The sequence below is a fragment of the Corylus avellana genome, chromosome ca4 (assembly GCF_901000735.1).
Source record: "Corylus avellana chromosome ca4, CavTom2PMs-1.0".
Lineage (NCBI taxonomy): Eukaryota > Viridiplantae > Streptophyta > Magnoliopsida > Fagales > Betulaceae > Corylus > Corylus avellana.
In genome coordinates this window covers 10,389,475-10,402,659 of record NC_081544.1, presented here as the reverse complement: position 1 = coordinate 10,402,659, position 13,185 = coordinate 10,389,475, and the positions used below count along the sequence as shown (strand labels likewise).

At 35.8% G+C, this 13,185-nt stretch overlaps 1 protein-coding gene across 1 annotated transcript; it reads left to right on the top strand.

Annotated features, from left to right (window-relative positions):
- Positions 1-8,808: 8,808 nt before the first annotated feature.
- LOC132178813 (7-deoxyloganetin glucosyltransferase-like) lies at positions 8,809-10,427 on the top strand. Its single transcript, XM_059591370.1, has 2 exons — positions 8,809-9,328; positions 9,409-10,427. Exons 1-2 carry the CDS (start codon positions 8,833-8,835, stop codon positions 10,344-10,346), a joined length of 1,434 nt encoding a protein of 477 aa, XP_059447353.1. The 5' UTR covers positions 8,809-8,832; the 3' UTR covers positions 10,347-10,427.
- The last annotated feature ends 2,758 nt before the right edge of the window (positions 10,428-13,185 follow it).

The following is a 13,185-nucleotide window of genomic DNA, read 5'->3' as shown; positions in this document are numbered from 1 at the left end:
TACTTCCATCCATCTAGAGTCAGTGGCAGCTTGCTTATAGGTTCCTGGTTCACAATTAGAGACACTAGTATGGTAGAGCTAAAAGTCTGGGAAGGCTTTGGGTCGTAGGGAGCCTATTCTGGACCTGGTGATCATGGAGTGGGTGGGTAGTAAAGGAGATGATGCTGTAAGGATGACATTTGGTGATCCTATAGGTAGGGCAATGGGATTTTCAGTTGAATTTGGTGTGGAACTAAGAGTGGGGGCTGAACTAGGTGATGAACTAGGTGGTGAACTAGGGGGTGAAACAGGCTCAAAAGGGATGGTAGCTGCATTAGGATTAGTACTAACAGGCAATGCACTAGGTAGTGAAAAAGGAACATAGAGAGAGGGAAAGGAGCTTCACCTTGAGCATTTATCTTGGATGAAAGGTGTGTAGTAGCTTGATCCTTGGCAGGGAAAGAATCTTCATCAAATATGACATGTCTAGACAAATAAGCTTTGTTAGTAACAGGATCCAAACACTTGTAGCCAACATAATTGTATCCTAGGAAAATGCATGGTTTGGACCTATACTCTAACTTGTGCAAACCATAGGGTTGAAGAAGTGGATAGCAGAGACAACCAAAAACCCTAAGTTTTTCATAATCAGGTTCTCTATGATAGAGCTTGAAATAGGGTGACTTGTGATCTAAAGTAGGAGTGGGTAACCTATTAATGATATAGACAACAGTTAGAAAAGCATCAACCTAGTATTTATTGGACAGGTGAGAGTGAGCTAGAAGTGTGAGTCCAGTTTCTAGTATGTGTCTCAATTTGCGTTTTGCAAGTCCATTTTGTTGAGATGTATAAGGACAAGATTTTCTATGAAGTATGACATGATTAGCGAGAAAGGTTTGAAACTGAGTTGAGGTGTATTCTCCTCCTCTATCTGATTGAATTTGTTTGATTTTAGAGGAGAATTGATTTTCTGTAAGAAGCTTAAACTTAACAAAATTCTCAAACACTCCAGATTTGTTATATAGGGGGTAAATTTAGGTGAAACGTGAGTAATCATCAACAAAGATAACATGATATTTATAGCCACTAATGGACTGCACTGGAGAGGTCCAAATGTCAGTGTGAATTAGCTCTAAAGGTTGAATAGATACATGAGTAGAAGTAGAAAATGGCTGCTTTTTGCTCTTGCCTAATTGACAAGAAGCACAAGCAGAAGTTTTATTGAAATCAAACTTGGAAACGGGAAGGGATTTACCCTTAACAACATGGTTAACAACATCAAGTGATGGATGACCTAACCTAAAATGCTACACTAGAGTTGTGGTTCTTATTCCTATCAAAGCTGTAAAAGTCTTGATGCCTTTGAGAAGATTCCTTCCTAGCCGAAGTGGATATAGGCCATTTTCACTCCTCCCCTCCAAGAGTGTTGCATGGGTCAGTAGGTCCTTGATATAATAATGAGAATAGGTTAGGATAAAATAGCAAGAATTGTCATGGCAAAACTTTTGTATAGAAATCAGATTAGTAGAAGCTTGGGGACAATGAAATATATTTTTGAGTTGAAATGAAGTAGGAGAGTGTAAGAGAGTTAAACTAGTGTTCTCTATTTGTAGACCAATCCCATTGCCTACTGCCACCTACTCTGTTTGTTGAAAGGGCTACTGAATCTGCAGGTTCTCTAGTTGATTAGTAATGTGGGCATTGGCTCGACTATCCACTAGCCATTGTTGCTCTTCATATGGTAGAATTGGTTTGGGCAACCATTGCTGCAAGTTGTGTAGGTGGATTTCTACCTTGAAAGGAATAGTCCATCCTATGGTAACAGTTAATGGCCAGATGGCTTGACCTACCACAAATCTGGCATGGGCTCTTGAACCATGAGAAAAGTTGCTACCTTGCATCAGAGGATTTTGAGGTTGTTGTCTGTTGAAGGAGTTCCCTTGATTGTGTGTAGTGGAGCCACGGTTGGTGAAGGTAGAATGACCTTGAAGAGGTCCTTTATGATACTGTGAAGGCCCACGGTTGTATTGTTGAAAGGATGGTCTTGGTGTGGAGAACCCATGGGCAGTCCTTGGAGAAAATTTTTTCTATGGAAATCTGGAATGCATATGGGGTCTTCCTCTAAACTGTTGGCAGGATCTGTTTGCTGTGAGTGCAAAGGTGGACTGATCTGGAGTGTGGTTTTGGTGTTGGTTCAGCAACATCTCATGACTAATTAGTTCATCTTGAAAATCTTCATAGCTAAACTCATTAGCTCTAGTGTGCAACTTGTAGGTTGTGATAAAGTGAGTAAAGTTGGAATTCAATCCATTAAGGATAGAAAAGATTAACTCTTCTTCAAAGATAGGGTTACCTACAGCTCCAAGTTGATTTGTAATGAGTTTTGTAGATTGCATATAATCTGAACATGACTTGGGTCCTTGTGATAGACTTTGGAGTTGCTTTTTGAGAATTGAAATTCTGGATTTGGATTTTGAGGCAAACTTAGTGGTAAAGGCTGTCCACGCCTGGTTTGATGTGTTGAGACCATAGACCATGGCTAGTACCTTTTCTAAAAGAGAGGCTGTTATGACACAAAGCAGGTATTGATCCTTCTTGTTCCAGGTAAGGTATTCTGAATTGAGTATCTCCTTTCCTTGATCATCTGTAGTCATCTTTGGAGGACTTTTTTTGAGTCATCAATGATGCCCATAAGGTCATAGGTGCGCAAAATAGGGTGTATCTGCGTTACCCAGCTGGTATAATTCCCAGCATCAAGCTTAACAATGGAGTTTAGAGTGGTATTTGGTGGTGTGAATGATTCAGTGTTTGAGGCCATTGAAAATATAAAACTTTTGGAATTGGCGTTAGCCTAGTGTGGCTCTGATACTATGAATAACTTTGTAAAAGGTATATTCAAAGTTGATAACTTTTACAATTACATTGGTGTAATATATATACAATTGGACATAAGACACAGCTAACCCTAAAATCAGAATCTACAACAAATCAAATACTACAAGGAAAAGGAGATCTTCTCATTGGCCAGCTTGGTCTCCAAGTCTTTCAATACTTGAACTTTTTTCCTTTTAGAAACGATTTGATCATAGCCAGCTAATACTCACAAACCTACTTTACATGCTGTCATAGGAGGTTGAGGGATATAGAGAATCTTTCCATATTGAGTTTCAGCTTTTCTGCAGCTATGAGATTGCCTTGTATGCCTATCTGCGCTCGATCGCATCAGGCTTACGCTCGAGCGCAGATTAACCTGATTCTTAACTTTCTTCTCGGGTATTGCAACCGATCCTGTGATCGATCGCACTTGAGTGTCAAACTTCTCTAGTACTGCACTCGAGACTGTGATCAAGCGCAGCACTTGAACTGCAACCTTCTCAAGTATTGTGCTCAAGCCTGTGCTCGAGCACACTCGACCTACGCTCGATCCTATGAAAGCGTGAAATGCTTTAACAAATCCTTCATTTTGAGCCTCACTATTTTAACCCAAAATAAATGGTGAGTGAACAGTACTCACTATCTTTAGTGAATACTATTCCACACACCAAATAAATAAAAAATAATATAAATTTTTTCTCTCATTTCATATTCTTTGAAAAAGTAAAAAATATATATAAATAAGTATTTGAAAAAGGATATTTAAATGAAATGGTGAAATTTGATATTTAAAATAGTGATAGTGCTAAGGTTGCTTTAAAAAGGTAGGTAGTTAAAATAGAGAAACTTATGCTTTTAATTATTTTGGTGACTAAAATTTGCTAAGGCTGCTGGGGCAAATAGTCAAGTCGTCGCAACGTGCATCCTACAAACGTGGACGACTTGTCGCTACCGAACAGTTTACAAGTCGTTCCAGTGCATGGCCGGCCATTAAATGCAATACGGTCCTTGAATTATCGCCTTATGGTGTGGACCAGAAAAGGGAAAACCACTTGTGAGGGGGACAGGTGCTTATGGGGACAGAGACGAACAGGGTAGCAAGTAGCATCTGAGTTATCAAATACTTGTTTACATACGGAATTTTGAAAATTATCTTAGAATAATATATTTTTTATTTATTGGTTGGTTTATTTATTTATTGCCATAATAAAGTTCATATTTCTGTTGAGGTTTAATAATACTGCTTTGCTCACTTAGAATATGTCTTATAAGGTGTAATTTTGAATATTATAAAAGAATTTGACTTTCTTTATCCTATACCAGTTAATTTTTAAATAAAATGATCAAAAGCATAATCCAACAAATAATATCAAGACCACAGTTTTAGGTTTCGGTCAAGGAGAGTCTCATGTTAAATGTTAAAGGGAGGGATTTTTGAGGACTTGAGTCAACAATACTATTATGCTCACTTGGACGGTTGGTAGTTGATCTCAATTATTTAAGCGTTGTTGCGATCATCGACGACTTCGAGTTGGAAAATTGAAAGGGAAGATTTTGATCAAGAGGCTCAAGGCAAACCAAGCGAAAAGATTGGAAATTGAAAGGGGACAGATTGGTCCTGTTGGGGTGGCCAACGAGAGGTTTGCAGTCCAGCCCTCCGCCACCAACACGAAGCTACGATCATAAAAAAAAAAAAAAGAACATCTGTTTCGGTACTGTAATTTCTCTCTCTTTCAAAGTCTTTCCTCTGTTTTGCTTCTTGTATTAATGGGTGAAAATTTGGTTGCCTTATTGTCGATACCCATGGAATTTGTAGGTTCAATTGATAGACCCATGAAATGATTTCTTTTGGGTTTTCTTTTTCTACCTCTGTTTTCCATTTTTGTCGTGGCTTTAGGTGCTTTTGTGGGTTTTGTGTATGGATTTCTGAGTATCTTTCTGTTCTTCTTTTGCAATATTTTTGAGAACTGCATTAGGATCAGGGGGCTTAAGTCAACTCAATTTAAAAAGGTTGAAAAGGTTATGAGTTTGGTTACTCATTTTGCTTAATTCGGTGTTTTTGATGGAGATGAGTTTTAATTAAAATGATAAAAAAAAAAAAACATATTATTTTCATAAAATATTGAAAAATTTAGATAAGCTGAGGAATAAGATTTCGAAAATTAGTTAATTAAAATAGCAAAAATAGATTTTAGTTTTTCATTTTGAATCGAAAACGGCAAAGCCATCATAAATGCCCTTACCTTTCCCCTACTCACCAACTGGACTTTTCCAACTTGGAGCCAACTTTAATTTCTTATTTTTTAAATTAAAAAATAAGAAAAAGATTTTAAAGCAAAATATAGTTTTTATTTTTTAAAAAATACCAAAATAAAAATTATTGCTTCATAACCTTTTTTTATTTTTTATTTTGTTATTTTTTTAAATTAAAAAATAAGATAAAAGTTGACCCAAAGTTGGACAAAATAGTTGTGCATTTAACATTTTTCAATTATTTTAATATTTTGTTTAAGTTTAATGTTATACCGAACCGACGTGGATTTACCGTGGATTTTTTTTTCAAAAAAAAAGTGGGCATGCGTTGCGATATTACGTGGTGATGACGTGAATTTCTGTTAGTAGGGGGATTGATGGAAATTAACGGAGGTGGGGATTCTACCTTTTTCAAAACCTAAGGTACTGGTTTTATCATGTTTTAAAATTTAGAAAAAAAAATAAAAACATTAAAACTCAAGTAACCAAAAAAAATTATTAACTAAAAAAAAAAAAAAAAAACAAGAGAAGCATTTACACGTAGCAATCGACCACTCATTGGATAATTAAGAGCAAAAAAAACAAAAAAATCTTTTTCTTCTTCTTCCTTCAACCACACAACTGTATCTAGGATTCTTAAATAACTTTGAATTTTCTCTTCAATGATTGAAGATGATCAAAGGAGAGTGGGTCATCAAGAGAATGAAAAATCAATTCTCTAATTGTGAGTGAGAGTACATATTATGCCTCACAGATTCCTCTATTTATTTATAGGCTTTCGACTACTTGAAGAGAGAACCAAAGAAGAATATAATCAGTTTCAATATGGTTGTGACACTGGTCATCTCATGACTTGGCACAAGTTAGTGTTAAATTTATCTTACAAAATGCCTTGGCCAAAGACTAAGAATAATCATTCCATTAAATTTATCTTATTATGAAATTTCTTATTTCTTTGATGTACTTAAAACACTTGAATTCCTCCTTGAAGATGGAGTTCCCAAAATGCTTGATCTTTACTTTACATTTGAGTCCAAGATCTTCTCAAGATTTAGAATTAATGTCATAAGACGTCTCAAAGTTTCACGTCATTACTAATGACAGTGTTCTAAAGGAATGATAACTCCAGCGGTTCGATTAGTGTATTGTATCTGCACTAACACATCAATCCGAAATTACTACTTTACAAGATCAAAATAGATCATCACAATTGATGTCTTACAGCATCAAATGAAATGTCCAATTTCATTGCTGACTATGAACATTAAATTGTAAACTACAAGGCTTTTGGTTTAAGATATATTATGTGATAATCTCATTACTTAAACCATAAACCATATTTAATACAATATATGGACCATTTACATGTAAAATATGTTATATGCCTAATGCTCATAAGTCATAAATATATTAGTGAATAAACAACCTTATTCAATTTAAATCAAAATGTCTTACAGAATAATTGAGATTTATCAGAGTATCCCTAACAAAATATTGTAGCTTATATATATATATATATATATGCATTTCTTTTAAAATTAAAGAATTTTGTGTAATAATTATAATTTTCTTTTAAAATCAATATATGATTTTGTGGTCATGAATGAATAGGCAAATCAATCTTATTTGTAGAACAGGATGCTCCCTAGTTTAAATGTTTAAATGAATGAGATAATATCCAGTTAGTTATACTTAAAAATATATTATGTGTTTTTATTTTTTAATGAAACAAAAATACCCTCACTATAACTAACTGAATAATGTCTAATTCAAATTAACATTGAACATCTAATTCTTCGGTATCACATTCATCATACTGTTTACCAATCACGTACATAGACATAATAATAAGGTGCAATGAATCCCAATGACAAAAGTTATGCTGCTTGGGAATTGATTAGTTGAGACCCGTCTCAAGCTCTGTCCCACCACATGATCTGTCAGTGTGTGGGCCACGTATACAGTATGGGAGCTGGAATACATTAATGCACCTGCACTCATAAAATATATTATTTGGAGCGATGATATACGTTATTATGAGTGTTATGCACACCTGTGTTTATTTTTTTTTTTTTTTTTTAATTAAAATATTAAATTATATGAGTGTGTATGACTGTTCGTGTATGCCCGTGTGATGATCACTCCTATTATTTATAAAAAGTAATCATGCATTTATTTATTCATTTGCATGTGAAGCTAGGCTATGCCATTTTTTAAAGTAATGCAAAATTTATATACACACCAATGGGAAACATGAAGCCTCATTGAATTTAGCAAGAAATTTCACTTGGAAGCATCCCACCCCCATTAATTTAAATTTGCTAGCTAGTACACACATGGAAGAGTTCTGTATCTACCTTTCGTGAGATTAATCATATAAACTTATTTATTTTTTAAAAATATTGATCATAAGATTTTAGCATAACAATCATAGTCAGATCTATATAAATAATTGGTTTACTCTTTTGATGAATCATTGTATAGAAAGGTGCTTGTGTCGATTAAGAAAGTAATTAAATATTTTGCACATGGTAACCCAGTCTTATCCCATTATAACAAATCCTTCACAAGCGATGGAGTTCATAAAACTCAAAAAAAGAAAAAAAAAAAAAAAAAAAGAAAAAAGGGGGTCTTGATACCGATAATTCCTTTATTTATTTATTTTAAGCTTTCTGTATTTTCACTGTAGTCTCAAATTCAATTTCAACTTTGCCTTTATCTCGGTTTTGCAAAGACCAACCTCAGTGCCCTCTTCGATTTATGTGCGAAAAAATAAAACAGGGTTTTGTTTTCAACACAAAATCAGATACAATTGAGCATTTTATTTCCAAACATGATTTCAGGATTTAAAATAGAGTAGTTTTATAAGTTTTTTTTTTTTTTTTTTTTTTTTTTGTATTATTCTAAAAATAATGTGCCTTTTTAAAATTATAATTTAATCAAAATTTAATAATAATAAATCATAAGCTCAATGATATATTTAAGAGCCACAACATCCATAGAAGGACATGAGAATTACACAATAAAACTTGTAGCATTACTCTTTAAAAGGTTGTCTTTTGTGAAAAATGTCAGATTAGAATTTTACTCCTCCCAATTTTTTTTACTTTTTTGTTTTGCCGTCTTCTCAAAACTCTAAATGCTAGTTCTGCCTCCAAACAACATTCGGTGACAACATTAGTTTCAAAGATGACTCAGTCACCCATAAAATCATTATTCTCTTTTTTTCACTCGCTTCTAAAAAAAATTTCAGTTTATGTTATTTGTTTTATTTTTTATTTTTCAAATTTATTAGAATATTTTTTGTCCTAACAAAAATTTGTAAGGTCATATATATATATATATATATATATATATTTGTCCTTTTACTCGTGTCCATAGATATTGAAGTTCTTTTATTTGTTTGAGAGTAACATTGACGTCCACATCAACATTGATGTGGGAGCTCGAAAATAATGTGTACTTTTTTCTTATTTATTGATTTAGAGATTTCAATATGCCTTTTTGGTTTCAAAACGAAACTATTCAGCCTCGACGGGTAGGTAACGAACAACAGTTGCCGCCTTGTCGGCTAGTTCTACCTATTATAGCATAAGCTAAAATTATTATTATTTTTATTTATGGTAAGAAAAAAAAATGGTAAATTAAAACCATATTATAAAACGCCTGGAAAGATCCAGCCTTCTATTTTTCTTCCCCGGCCATCTGTTTGTTCGTGAGAGAAAAATGAAACCTCATGTCGTCTGCATTCCGCTTCCATTTCAGGGTCACATAAACCCGATGCTAAAGGTGGCCAAACTCCTCCACCACAAAGGCTTCCACGTCACTTTTGTCAACACCCATTACAACCACACACGCTTACTCAGATCCAGAGGCCCCAACTCCCTCAACGGCCTGCCGGACTTCCGCTTTGAAAGTATCCCCGACGGCCTCCCGCCTTCCGACGCCGACGTCAGCCAAGACGTCCCCGCTCTTTGCGATTCCACCTCAAAGACTTGCCTCGTCCCACTCCGCAACCTCCTCTCCAAACTCAACGACTCTTCCTCTTCCAACGCGCCGCCTGTGACCTGTATCGTCTCCGATGGTTCCATGGCATTCACTCTCGAAGCTGCTGAAGAATTTGGAATTCCAAATGTTCTTTTCTGGACGCTTAGCGCCTGCGGCTCCTTGGCCTATTTGCATTGCCGCCATCTTGTTGAACGCGGTTTAATTCCCCTCAAAGGTACGTAATATTTAAGTGTATTTATATATCCAGCTATACGCCGGCGTATAATATATAGCTTGTTTTCATTTGATTCACAGATGCAAGCCATCTAACAAATGGGTATCTAGAAACCACAATGATCGATTGGATTCCCGGGATGAAAAGCATCCGTCTGAGTGATTATCCAACCTTTATTAGAACTACAGATGAGAAAGACTTCATGCTCAACTTCATCATCACTGAAGTGGAGAGAGCTTCAAGAGCTTCAGCTATCATTTTGAACACGTTTGACGCCTTTGAACATGATGTTTTGGAGGGTATTTCCTCTTTGCTTCCTCGCACCTACACCATCGGTCCACTTCCATTGCTTGCTGACCAGATCAAAGATCAACGGCTGAAATCAATAGCCTCCAATTTATGGAAAGAAGAGCCGGGGTGTGTGGATTGGCTAAATTCAAAACAACCCAACTCCGTAGTGTACGTGAATTTCGGCAGCATAACGGTCATGACGCCGCAACAACTCATTGAGTTTGCTTGGGGACTTGCCAACACCGAGAAACCCTTCTTGTGGATTATCAGGCCTGATCTTGTCGCCGGCGATTCAGCCGTTCTTCCTCCCGAGTTTCTTACAGAAACGAAAGATAGAGGCATGTTAGCAAGTTGGTGTACTCAAGAAGAAATTCTCAAGCACCCGTCAATCGGAGGGTTTTTGACGCATAGCGGGTGGAATTCAACAATCGAAAGCGTGTGCGGCGGAGTGCCGATCATCTCCTGGCCCTTCTTTGCCGACCAACAAATAAACTGCCTGTATTCTTGCACCGAATGGGGCATTGGGATGGAGATAGATAATGAAGTTGAGAGAGATGCTGTTGAGAAGCTTGTGAGGGAGTTAATGGAGGGTGATAAGGGTAAAGAAATGAAGAGGAAGGTAATGGAGTGGAAGAATAAGGCAGAAGAGGCTGCCAAGCCTGGTGGTTCTTCTTACCGGAATTTGGACAAGTTGATTGCCGATGTTCTTCTTGCCGGAAATGTTTAAACCAAACAAAGAAGAAGCAGATTGACTCGATCTCTTGGTTTTATCCGCTCTTCTCTTGTTTTATATTCGTAGAAAGCTCACTCCCGCATTCGATGCAATAAATCCAAGTGTGTGTTTTGATAAAATTAATATTCTACTCTACATTGGCATTGTTGTTTACGTAGCAAATTTTGTCATTTGTGGTCTGTTTGTCAAAATATCTTATTAGCCCCAGTATTATTTTTTTTAAAAAATTCAACTTCCCAATATTTTTATTTTTTATCACATTAATAATTTTTAACTACTATTTAAATAAAAAAATTACAATAAATTTTTATTTATTTAATTTAATTTATTAAATTTTTTTTTTTTGACTTTTTCATACCAAACATTCTTATTTTTTTACACATTAATCAAATTTTGCTACAATAAAAACGCTCAAAGCCTTTTTTCAAGCAAGCTGCACTTATATTTTTCAAGTCTTCCAGTTAATTAAGGTAGCACAGAGTACTTATCGCTTTTCCTAAGTTATGTATACACTAAATTGAGATTTTTTTTTTTTTTTTTTTTTTTTTAAGCATAAGTGAGTGATTGGAAATGCAATAAAAGTTTATGGAGTCAACTGAAGTTTTTCATATATATTACGATAAAAATACCTTTAAAAGGAAAAAAAAATGTTAAAAATTACATTTTTATTTTATAATACAAACGGGATAATCTGAATGAACTCTTAATTAAAATAAAAATATAACACCCAGCTTTACTCAAGTTTCGTGATGCAATGCTCCATTCAATTTCTCTGTGTTAGGCAAGCATGAGGGATTGACCTCCATTCTTATCACAATGCACGATTTTTTAAGTCTATGGATTGAGCAATTACTGCGTAGCCTATCTTGATTTCTGAATAAGTTGTTTCGGCTAGTTGCTTTAGCACAATGACTACTGTCTACTGAAAAAAATATTGGATAGATTGCGCAATTACTGCACAGCCTATCTTGACTTCTCAATAAGTTGTTTCGGCTAATTGCTTTAGCACAATGACTACTGAAAAGGATATTGGATGGATTGAGCAATTACTGTACAGCCTATCTTGACTTCTCAATAAGTTGTTTCGGCTATTTGCTCTAGCACAATGACTACTAAAATAAAATTAAAATACTAATTATTTAATTAAATAATTTATCTCACTATTTATTATCTTTAAAAATATGTTCCATCCATTATATCTTATTAAATTACAAGGTAAAATTATTTTCAAAGTTTAAAGGATCTTCTATTCTTCCGGGTCAAAAATTTAAGGCCTAAACAGCCCATTGCCCATATTGTGGCTTTCTGCCTCCATTTCCCGAAAATTATTTATCCAAAACTGGATTCTTTTTTTTTGTGTAACAAACCACTTCCACTACAAGAAATTTGGTCATTAGCAACCAAATTATTAGCGGCGACCCAAAAGTTGCCGCTAATGAGGGGTTATTAGCGGCAACTACTAAAAGTTGCCGCTAATGAGAGGCCATTAGCGGCGACTTTATTGTCGCCGCTAATCGCGGACTCTAAATACCAAAAATTACGATATTTAGCAGCAACACTAATAGCGGCGACCCATCTTGCCGCTATTTACTACCCATCAGCGGCAACATTAACAAGTTGCCGCTGTTAGGCACTCAATAGCGGCGATTTCAGTTGCCGCTATTTAAACACAATTAGTGGCAACAATCTATTGCCGCTATTAGGAGCGCAACAGCGGCAACTTTAAAAGTTGCCGCTATTAGAGGATCAATAGCGGCCACTTTGGTAGTTGCCGCTAATCGTCAAGACAAAAAAACAAATAAAAAAATACTTGGCCTAATAGCGGCAACATAATGTTGCCGCTATTGAGGGCCTAATAGCGGCAACGTTTAAAGTTGCCGCTATTAGAGGATCAATAGCGGCCACTTTGGTAGTTGCCGCTAATTGTCAAGACAAAAACAAATAAAAAAATACTTGGCCTAATAGCGGCAACATAAAGTTGCCGCTATTGAGGTCCTAATAGCGGCAACTTTAGACGTTGCCGCTGTTAGAGGATCAATAGCGGCAACTTTAGTAGTTGCCGCTAATCGTCAAGACAAAAAGAAAATAAAAAATACTTGGCCTAATAGCGGCAACATAAAGTGGCCGCTATTGAGGGCCTAATAGCGGCAATGTTGACAGTTGCCGCTATTAGAGGATAAATAGCGGCGACTTTAGTAGTTGCCGCTAATCGTCAAGACAAAAAACAAATAAAAAAAATACTTGGCCTAATAGCGGCAACTTAAAGTGGCCGCTATTGAGGGCCTAATAGCGGCAACGTTGAAAGTGGCCGCTATTAGAGAATCAATAGCGGCAACTTTCGTAGTTGCCGCTAATCGTCCAGACAAAAATCAAATAAGAAAATACTTGGCCTAATAGCGGCAACGTTAAGTTGCCGCTATTAGAGAATCAATAGCGGCAACTTTCGTAGTTGCCGCTAATCGTCCAAACAAAAATCAAATAAGAAAATACTTGGCCTAATAGCGGCAACTTTAAGTTGCCGCTATTAATGGCCTAATAGCGGCAACGTTCTATGTTGCCGCTATTGGAGTATCAATAGCGGCAACTTTGATAGTTGCCGCTAATCGTCCAGACAAAAAAATAAAAAAATACTTGGCCTAGTAGCGGCAACATGAAGTTGCCGCTATTGAGGACCTAATAGCGGCAACTTTAAAAGTTGCCGCTATTGGAGGATCAATAGCAACAACGTTTGTAGTTGCCGCTAATCGTCCAGACAAAAAACAAATAAAAAAATACTTGGCCTATTAGCGGCGATATAAAGTTGCCGCTATTTACCACTGAAAAAATAATAATA